Source organism: Nomascus leucogenys, chromosome 11 (genome assembly GCF_006542625.1).
Source record: "Nomascus leucogenys isolate Asia chromosome 11, Asia_NLE_v1, whole genome shotgun sequence".
Taxonomy (NCBI): domain Eukaryota; kingdom Metazoa; phylum Chordata; class Mammalia; order Primates; family Hylobatidae; genus Nomascus; species Nomascus leucogenys.
Window position 1 is genome coordinate 22,607,879 of NC_044391.1, and position 10,853 is coordinate 22,618,731.

The 10,853-nt window shown below is 41.8% G+C and overlaps 1 protein-coding gene across 2 annotated transcripts in view; it reads left to right on the forward strand.

Moving 5' to 3' along the window:
• AKAP9 (A-kinase anchoring protein 9) overlaps positions 1 to 10,187 on the forward strand; it is a 177,546-nt gene extending 167,359 nt beyond the window's left edge. For both annotated transcript variants that reach the window (XM_030822060.1, XM_030822061.1), the window contains 6 exons: positions 825 to 1,025; positions 2,532 to 2,764; positions 5,611 to 5,696; positions 7,234 to 7,363; positions 8,436 to 8,575; positions 10,059 to 10,187. In XM_030822060.1, coding sequence (XP_030677920.1) covers positions 825 to 1,025; positions 2,532 to 2,764; positions 5,611 to 5,696; positions 7,234 to 7,363; positions 8,436 to 8,575; positions 10,059 to 10,096 — 828 coding nt within the window. In that variant the 3' untranslated portion in view covers positions 10,097 to 10,187. The remainder of the gene's footprint in view (positions 1 to 824; positions 1,026 to 2,531; positions 2,765 to 5,610; positions 5,697 to 7,233; positions 7,364 to 8,435; positions 8,576 to 10,058) is intronic.
• Positions 10,188 to 10,853: the final 666 nt, after the last annotated feature.

A 10,853-nucleotide genomic window follows, 5' to 3' on the forward strand; every position in this document is an offset into this window, starting at 1 on the left:
ATTTAAAAACAGGTATAAAATTAATTGCTAGTTTCCATAATCACCCAATATAAAGATAGAAGAGACCTGTAAGACAACTGTATGGTTAAATACATAATAACACATTTACATGCCTTTTATAGAAATCCAATTATTATGTACATACTGGCTTGTTTTTTTCCCACTTCTCCAGTACACTATTTCAGGCACAGGCTCAAAATTTGGACCCAAATGGTCTGTTAGGTCTGTTGACTTTTTTAGTTCAAAGCTCTGCTAATCTGCTAAACCTTCCCTGTGGCCAGGCTTTCTCAAGGACTTTTAGTTGTAAAACTAATGTACTGAGCAAAGGACCATGTACTTAAGAGTTAGTGTATATGGGCCAGGCGCAGTGGCTCACGCCTGTAATCCCAGCACTTGGGGAGGCCGAGGCGGGTGGATCACGAGGTCGGGAGATAGAGACCATCCTGGCTAACACGGTGAAACCCCGTCTCTACTAAAAATACAAAAAATTAGCCAGGTGTAGTGGCGGGCGCCTGTAGTCCCAGCTACTCGGGAGGCTGAGGCAGGAGAATGGCGTGAACCCGGGAGGCAGAGCTTGCTGTGAGCAGAGATCGCGCCACTGCACTCTGGCCTGGGGGACAGAGCGAGACTCTGTCTCAAAAAAAAAAAAAAAAAGGAGTTAGTGTATATACTTAATGTCAATTGAGATTGGCTTTGAACTTTGTCTGGGTGGGGTTAGAAAGTTGAGACTGCATCATCATGCAGATATCTTTAATATGTTTAGCTCAGACTTTTCTTCAGAGACTTGTTCTTAAAAACCATGTAGTAGGCTGTGGTCTTTGTAGTCTTCCAGGTTTTCATTGAATGGCAGTGCCAACATTGAAGCCATCATTGCCTCTGAAAAAGAAGTATGGAACAGAGAAAAATTGGCTCTCCAGAAATCTTTGAAAAGGGCAGAAGCTGAAGTATACAAACTGAAAGCTGAACTAAGAAATGACTCTTTACTTCAAACTCTGAGCCCTGATTCTGAACATGTCACTTTAAAGGTAGGAGACATCTCCCATCTAAACATCACAGCTGGTTCTATGTTTTTGCCTTCTTTCATCTCTCACTGACCTTAAATAAACAGTCTAAAGAAATTTAGGGCCGGGCATGGTGGCTCACGCCTATAATCCCAGCACTTTGGGAAGCCGAGATGGGCAGATTACGAGGTCAGGAGATCAAGACCATGCTGGCTAACATGGTGAAACCCTGTCACTACTAAAAATACAAAAAAAAAAAAAAAAAAAAAATTAGCCGGGCGTGGTGGCGGGCGCCTATAGTCTCAGCTACTCTCCCAGGCAGGAGAATTGCTTGAACCCAGCGGGTGGAGGTTGCAGTGAGCCTAGATCGCACCACTGCACTCCAGCCTGGGCCACAGAGTGAGACTCTGTTTCAAAAAAAAAAAAAATTTTAGATAGTATTCAGGTTTTGCCTCTAGGTCTTTTTATTCCATCTTTGTCATGAATGCAGGTCACAGAGGTTTGTGGAAAGGCATGCCCAGGATTGGGACCAAATTAACCTCTATTAATGGTCACAGTGACAGCATCCTGGGCTCACGGTTCCACTTCCCCTGGTTTCATCCCTAATAGACCAAAAGAATGTTGTCTTTTCAACTCCTAACAAAAGCTCTACTATTGTCAATGTAAGAGCATCATACTCTGTAAAATGGCAAGCCCTCTGAAAAGCCTCTCTAGTGACTAATAATGAATGTTGTTAAAACTACCTTAATCAGTCAACAAGAAAAACTTTTGGAACATTTATTCCAGTTTATGACTCGGAAGGGATAGAAAACATTAACATTTAAAAAGTTAGATTAGGCCAGGCACTGGTGGCTCACACTTGTAATCCCAGCACTTCGGGAGGCCGAGGTGGGTGGATCACTGAGGTCAGGAGTTCGAGATCAGCCTGGCCAACATGGTGAAATCCCATCTCTACTAGAAATACAAAAATTAGCCAGGCATGGTGGTAGGCACCTGTGATCCCAGCTACTTGGGAGGCTGAGGCAGGAGAATTGCTTGAATCCGGGAGACGGAGGTTGCAGTGAACTGAGATCACGCCACTAAACTCCAGTCTGGGTGACAGAGTTTAGTCACCCATATGACTAAACTCTGACATATGACACTCCGTCTCATAAATAAATAAATAAATAGATTAGTTACCCTAATAAAAATAGCTCTGTACAATTAAAAAAAATTGGGATGACAGAAATATTTGCAATTAATATGATTGATAAGGGCTAAAACCCAAAAGCAACAAGAAGCCTAACTATAATATTAGTATTCAGACTCCATTGACTAATAGAGGCAAAAGTGTAAAGGTTAGTTTATCTTAAATTTCAACTTTGCTGATAAAGTAGAAAACAGTGATAGGATACCTGCCATTTTACTACTACTACTACTACTACCACCACCTCTACTACTACTACTTCTTAAAATCTAGGTTACTTTCCCCTAGAGAGCAGGTTGAATGTTTTCTTAATGTCTTTACATTCTTCTCTTCCTTAAATATAGAGAATTTATGGTAAATACTTGAGGGCAGAAAGTTTTCGAAAGGCTCTCATTTACCAGAAGAAATACCTGCTGCTGTTACTGGGTGGGTTCCAGGAATGTGAAGATGCCACCTTGGCCCTGCTTGCCCGGATGGGGGGGCAGCCGGCTTTCACGGATCTAGAGGTGATCACCAATCGCCCAAAGGGCTTCACCAGGTTTCGGTCGGCCGTCAGAGTATCCATTGCAATTTCCAGGTAAAGACTCGAAGGAAAATGCATTTTACTAGTAGACTCTCTAAAAGGATTAGTTCTTTTTAATTCTCCCTCTATTCTTTGCTGGTTATACTCTATATTTGTATAGTAGGAGGTATGTGCCATCACTGAAGCATGTCTGCCTTTTTTTTCTAGGTTTTCATTCATTTAGCAGGAATACTGGCACGGTATGTGTAGACTATGAAAAGGGCCTTCCTAGGTCCAGGCAGCTGGTGACTCAAGAGCTGGCCTATCCAGTCACGGCTGCCTTTTAGAAAACAATCTGGGTCGGGCATGGTGCCTCATGCCTGTAATCCCAGCACTTTGAGAGGCCAAGGGAGGCGAATCACAAGGTCAGGAGATCGAGACCAGCCTGGCCAACATGGTGAAACCCTATCTCTACTAAAAAAAAAAAAAAAAAAAAAAAAAAAATTAGCTGGGCATAGTGGCAGGTGCCTGTAGTCCCAGCTACTCGGGAGTCTGAGGCAGGAGAATCACTTGAACCTGGGAGGCAGAGGTTGCAGTGAGCCAAGATCGGCGCCACTACACTCCAGCCATGTGATGAGTGAGACTCTTGTCAAAAAAAAAAAAAAGGCCGGGAGTGGTGGCTCACACCTGTAATCAGAGCACTGTGGGAGGCCAAGGCCGGCGGATCATGAGGTCAGGAGATCCAGACCATCCTGGCCACGCTGAAACCCCGTCTCTACTAAAAATGCAAAAAAAATTAGCCGGGTGTGGTGGCGGGCGCCTGTAGTCCCAGCTACTTCGGAGGCTGAGGCAGGACAATGGCATGAACCTGAGAGGCAGAGCTTGCAGTGAGCCGAGATTGCGCCACTGCACTCCAGCCTGGGCGACAGAGCAAGACTCTGTCTCAAAAAAAAAAAAAAAATCTGAAAAAGCCCATGAACAAGCTCACACATGTAAATAAATAAAAGATTATAAAATTTAAAAATGTGGTTGACAAATTACTTCTTAGGCTGGCATACATTCATTTTCTTCATTGCTAAGATAACCCACTTTTGGTGCCCATCTATGGAAAGTCCTTTCCTAACTGTATTCAAGTCAGAGGTTAGCCTTTAGAGCATTGGATTTTTGCTAGTGCTTTTATTGTTCTTTCTCTAGTAATTCCAAGCAAAGAACTCTGGTATTCATTCTGTGATTGACATGGAGCCAAGACTCAAACTACTTTGAGGACCTGGCCCACTCTACAGTCTTCTGACCTGGTTATATGTGCATACAAACACCAAGGCTTCTCCATGCCTCCCCCTCCCTTTTAGGAGGCAGACAGAATCTTAAAGGAATTTTGCTTTTTAAAGTTCTTTCTGTCAGGTCACATCTGATGCTTCTTTTTTTTATTTATTTTATTTTTTTATTTTTTTTGAGACAGAGTCTTGCTCTGTTGCCCAGGCTGGAGTGCAGTGGCGTGATCTCAGCTCACTGCAAGCTCCGCCTCCTGGGTTCACGCCATTCTCCTGCCTCAGCCTCCCCAGTAGCTGGGGCTACAGGTGCCCACCACCACGCCCGGCTAATTTTTTATATTTTTAGTAGAGATGGGGTTTCACCGTCTTAGCCAAGATGGTCTCAATCTCCTGACCTCATGATCTGCCCACCTCGGCCTCCCAAAGTGCTGGGATTACAGGCGTGAGCCACCGCACCCGGCCTATTTTCCTCTAAAAATATGGCACAGTTTTTTAATTGGAAGCTGTCTGAGATCACCTAGTCCAGAATCTCCTTTCACACTCGAGGAAACTGAGGCAGGGAGAGGTTACAAAGCCAGTAGTGATAGAGCTAGAACAACCAGCCCAGTCTCCCAAGTCTCATTCATGCTGGCTCTGGAAACAGGAGCACAAGTTTTATCTTACTGTGGGCCTTAGACCCTCCTTGCTTCTGATATTCCATATTGTAGTCTCCTGGTTTCATTTACTCTTCATCACCTTTCATTTTCTTCATCACCTTGTATAGAGTAAACCAGGGTAAGTGCTGGTAGATGCATTGATGAGAAAATATATCATCCTGCCTAAATACCTAAAGGCAGCTCACTTTCTAGTGGGGAAGACTAATATGCACAGAACTTAGAATATAATAAATAAATGGGAGGTCTCAGGAGTTAGCTAGTAATTTTGATTAGAGGGATCTAGAGAGGCTTCATGAGAGCAATGTAGAAGTTGTTATTGACATACTTGACTCTGCCCCGCTTTTTCTTATCCAAGATTACGTTTATCATATTTTGACCCTTCTAAGACGGAGCCTTGGAACTGATTCAAAGTAAATCAAAAGTGGTGCTCCAAAAGCTCCTTGGGCCAAGATGGGGCAGGTGGTAACTTGCTGCACCTGGTTCATGAAGCTAACACTCCCGTTCCTTTTGAAACCAACATTTTTTTGTCCCTGATCAAAGGGACAAGAGCCTCACCCACCCACCTTGCAGCATTCCCAGCACATTCTTATTGCCAATTTAAGGGTCTTTTTGTTCTCTTCTTATCTCATCTGCCCTTTATTCTCTATTCTTTTCTCTTTTCATTACTTCTCACCCTTTCTTTGCCTATCTGCTTTTCCCATCTACTTTTGCCTTCCATCTCCTTATACCCAATTTATCCCTCAAGCTGCAACCTGATGCTGACAATATAAGAGACCTCTAATGCTTCTTGGGAAGGGGATGAGGGGATCTTGAATCCCTATTCTTCTGTTCCAGTCGATTTTGTCACAACAGGCATTGACATAATTTAATTGGGCAATTGTGAAATTTGACATTTGTTCTATGTTCATATTTAAATGTGTGATGTGATTTTTGTAGGAAGTGTATATACTGTTTATAGATGGGCTGTGAAATTTTATCTCGGAATCTTTTTTAGAATGAAATTTTTGGTTCGACGGTGGCATCGAGTCACAGGTTCTGGTTCCATCAATATTAACAGAGATGGCTTTGGACTGAATCAAGGTGAAGTCAAAATAGCATATTTTCTTATGTTTGTGACTCTCTAAGTCAGAAGTCCCCCACCCCCAGACTATGGACCATACTTGTCTGTGGCCTGTTAGGAACCAGGCCGCACAGCAGCAGGTGAGCGGCGGGCATTACTGCCCAAGCTCCACCTCCTGTCAGATCAGCCGTGGCATTAGATTCTCATAGGAGCACAAATCCTATTGTGAACTGCACGTGAGGAATCTAGGTTGCGTGCTCCTTATGAGAATCTAACTAATGCCTGATGATCTGGGGTGGAACGGTTTCATCCAGAAACCATTCTGGCCCCTTTGGGTCCATGGAAAAATTGTCTTCCATGAAATGTGTCCCTGGTGCCAAAAAGGTTGGGGACTGCTGCTCTGAATTACTGCATGTGTAATACTTAACCAAGTAATGAATTCTGGAAGCAATGTTTTCTAAAGACAAAGCCCTTATAACTGCCAAAACTAGGTAACTTCACTGTTTTAAAGAGGGTAATAATAGCTGATTTTCATGGAGAACTTAGTCTGCACCAGGCCGTGCTCTTTTCATGTATTCTCCCAATCCTATGATATAAGTACAATTGTTACTATTCTCACTTTTGGATGAAAAATCGAGGCATGAAAAACACATGTCATTTGCCCCAGAATGGCCAGTAGGGAAGTGATGGAACCAGGACCAAACACTGGCAGTCTGGCTCCACAGCCCACACTCTTCATAACTGCATTTAAGGCACTGGTTCAAGACAGCATTGCTATTAGTCATATGGAAGAATTAGGATGTTTTCATAATTTAACAATATTCAAACAGGTTTCTGAGTTTACCAAGAGGTTGTATAATAATGGTAACAGCTAAAATTCCTTCTCTCTACACCTAGAAGTGGAAACAAACTAGGGCTTGAACATTTCTGGCAATAAAGATGAGGTCCAAATCTGGGGAGCACACAGAGGTACAGGGGACACAGCATCCCTGTGCTGTGTGTTCATAGTAAACCACCTTTACATACTCTACCAGGAGCTGAGCATCCGAGAGAGGGGAAATAGATTTGATACCCTACACAAAGTATTTTGAAATATCATTACACTGAAACAGCTGAAATTTGTATCATAATGAGTTGTGTTTTATTAAAACTTAGCAAATCTTGGTTTCAAGTCAGTAGAGTGGAATGGTTACATTAGTCTAATATTTTTTATCCACATCATTTCCCACAAACCACACCCACTCTAGACACCCCTCCTCTCATCTACTTAGAGCTAAGGTCTTTAAAGAAGAAAATATGCCAATTAAATAATTTTCTTTGAGACATAATTCCAGATATCAGAAATACTCATATTCAAAAGTAAACAAAATAACATTTGAAAGCCAAATTTTTGTTTGTACTGTTTTCTCCTTTAGCAAGAATAATAGAAAATGACTATAAATAGGAGATGGTATAATATAGTATAATAGTCTTTTGAGCAGTTACCTATTTTGTAGAAATTTTTTAAGGACTTGGGATTTTATTTTTCTTTACAAGGAATATTTTGGGTTACTTTAGGTGCAGAAAAGACTGACTCATTTTATCATTCTTCTGGTGGGCTGGAGCTATATGGAGAACCAAGACATACTACGTATCGCTCAAGATCAGATCTGGACTATATTAGGTCCCCTTTACCGTTTCAGAATAGGTAAGAATTTGAGAAAATCTGCCTGGAATTGTTAAATGTATTAATATTTAACAGAAAAATGGACATTTTTAGGGCTTTGACTTCTTTGTATTGAGATAGACATCTTTGTTATATATAATTTACATAATCTGACCAGGTGCGGTGGCTCACACCTATAATCCCAGCACTTTGGGAGGCTGAGGTGGGCAGGTCATGAGGTCAGGAGTTCAAGACCAGCTAGTTTGAGACCAGCCTGGCCAACGTGGTGAAACCCTGTCTCTACTAAAAATAAAAAAAAATTAGCCGGGCGTGGTGGCAGGCGCCTGTGGTCCCAGCTACTTGGGAGGCTGAGGCAGGAGAATGGTGTGAACCTTGGAGGCAGAGCTGGCAGTGACCTGAGATTGCACCACTGCACTCTAGCCTGGGCGACAGAGCGAGACTCCGTCTCAAAAAAATATATATATATATATATACAAAAAAATTAGCCGGGCATGGTGGTGGGTGCCTGCAATCCCAGCTACTCAGGAGGCTGAGGCAGGATAATCGCTTGAACTCAGGAGGCGGAGGTTGCAGTGAGCTGAGATCACGCCACTGCACTCTAGCCTGGGCAACAAAGCAAGACTTAGTCTCCAAAAAAAAAAAAGTACATAATCTAAGGCTTAATGTGAAAATGTAAAAACCAGTGTTTAAATTTGTAACTGATTTCCAAGGGTATAGCAAACAAAGCTGACCAAGTGTTATTTAGTATATGCTATGGTTAGATATTGGGAAAAGTATTGACTAAAATTGATACTCTGACCATTATGAAAAGCTTAACAATCTTCATGACAAGATACATTTATACATACCCAATTTATTGAGACCTCTGCCACAAGCATTGTATTGGACATTCTTATGTTGACTTAGTAGCATCTTTTAATTCATTGGAGAGTTGTCTCTTTCTCATCCCAAGCTCCAAAGCTGAAGCTTGGGGGATATACATTATGTGTGTACAAGTGACCCACCTTTTTGGGGAAGGGAGTGGAGGCAGGTTGGTAACTTATATGCATATTTCTGGATAACTTGATTCATGTACATATTTTTAATCCTTTAGGTACCCAGGCACTCCAGCTGATTTCAATCCTGGTTCTTTAGCATGTTCTCAGCTTCAGAATTATGATCCTGACAGAGCCCTAACAGATTATATCACGCGGCTAGAGGCACTGCAAAGACGACTTGGAACTGTACAGTCAGGTGCTCTAAGTTTAACCACATCTTGGCAGCACCACAGTGCTAGACCCACAGCTCCTCTTTCTTTGAAGTTCTTTCACACTCATCATTAGGATGATCAAAGCTTCCAGTTTAGTACATGAGCTATTAAGTTAGCTAAAGCTTAAACTCTTGTAACCAGCAGAGAAACTGACTTTAAATAATTTAAGTGAAAATATGATTTATCACCCCAGATCCCACTCCTCCCAAAAATGATTTCCTACTATGTTCATTCAGCAGACTGATGACACAAAATGCACAGTGAGCACCAGTGTGCAAGGTACTCTAGTCTACAGAGCCTAACTGGAGAACGTATTCCTAAGTAGTGCATGGCAGAAAGTGGTAAGGCCGTGCCGTGGCACTCCAGCCTGGGCAGCAGAGCGAGACCCTGTCTCAAAGAAAAAAAAAAAAAAAAAGTGGTAAGGCATGCAAATCAGGTGGAGTTAAGGAGGTAGCACTTACTTTAAGCACTTAATGTAACCATTATCCCTGCTACTATATTGTGCTTTTATGTATCATCGAAAAAACTATCCCATTTAAAATACTTTGTAAGGATTCTTTTATTTTTCTTTGTTCAAAAACAAAAAACAATTCATACTTTAAAATGAAGGTGGATTCCCTGTTCATGGAAGGAAAACCTCTTTTCCCTATCTCACTTCAGATCACTCCTGATTCAGAGACTTTGAATCATTGAGTAGTTTATCTCTTCCTTCAAGAAATCATTTGTTTAAACCCAAGCATCTTGTAGTAGTAGTAAACTTTTATTATAGCTGAGTTTGTTTGTTGGTTTGCCTTGGCTTGTTTTGTTTTGAGCATCCAAATTTCACAAGACCCAGATTTTGAAGACCAAAAGATTTTTCAAAAATGTATGAGGTATAGAACATTCCATTTTGAGAGCACTTGAAAAAAACTCTAAATATTAGTCTCACCTACTTTGCTATAGAGCCAGTCATGGTGATTTTTACATATATATTCAAAATCTCTTAAAAATCAGCTTAAGTATATGGGCTGGGCGCGGTGGCTCATGCCTGTAATCCCAGCACTTTGGGTGGCCGAGGCGGGCGGATCACTAGGGCAGGAGTCAAGACCAACCAGTTCAAGACTAGCCTGGCCAACATGGTGAAACCCCTTCTCTACTAAAAATACAAAAATTTGCTGGACGTGGTGGCACGTGTGGGTAGTCCCAGCTACTCGGGAGGCTGAGGCAGGAGAATTGCTTGAACCCAGGAGGCAGGGGTTGCAGTGAGCCAAGATCACACCACTGAATTCCAGCCTGGGCAACAGAGTAACACTCCATCTTGGGGGTAGGGGGGAGAGACTCAGTTTAAGTATGAAGAGGACATTTTAAGGAAAAAAAGGGCTTTTAAAAAAATGGAGAATAATAATTTCCTTTGTGTGAACTCTGGTGGGTCTGATACAGGTAAAATGTAATTTGAAATCAGTTGAATTTCCTGTTTTTCTCTCATAGGTTCAACTACTCAATTTCATGCTGGCATGAGAAGATAATCCTTTGAAACATCATTAATTGAAGTGATTTTTTTTTTTTTTTTGAGACGGAGTCTCGCTCTGTCGCCCAGGCTGGAGTGCAGTGGCGCGATCTCAGCTCACTGCAAGCTCCGCCTCCTGGGTTCACGCCATTCTCCTGCCTCAGCCTCTCCGAGTAGCTGGGACTACAGGCGCCCGCCACCACGCCCGGCTAATTTTTTTTGTATTTTTAGTAGAGACGGGGTTTCACCGTGGTCTTGATCTCCTGACCTCGTGATCCGCCCGCCTCGGCCTCCCAAAGTGCTGGGATTACAAGCGTGAGCCACCGCGCCTGGCCGATTGAAGTGATTTTAAACAGATTTCCTTTTGTAAATCAATGGTTCTTTTGTGCTTTTGTATTGTGAATATTCAATGGGACCAATATGAACACAGCTTATGATTGTATACAAATCCCTTGCCAGCACATGAAAACAAACTGGAATTTGTATATATAAGCATTGTGTATGTATTCATGCACAATAATTATTGAATTACCTGTATATTTGTGGAATGCTAATTTAAAACATTAAATTATAAACCTTGTGTATTTATCCAATGGGTGAAAAGATTAAACTTTTACGCATTACAATACTGCTGAATGTGTAGCTTGAGGTGTCCTGCACTTTTCTTATAAGGCTACTGAAGTTACATGTTTTGCCTAATATATTCTACTGGTGATGAAGACAGATAATATCACTTGTAGAGACCTATTTTTGTATAATGGTAGAAGTTTTGAATT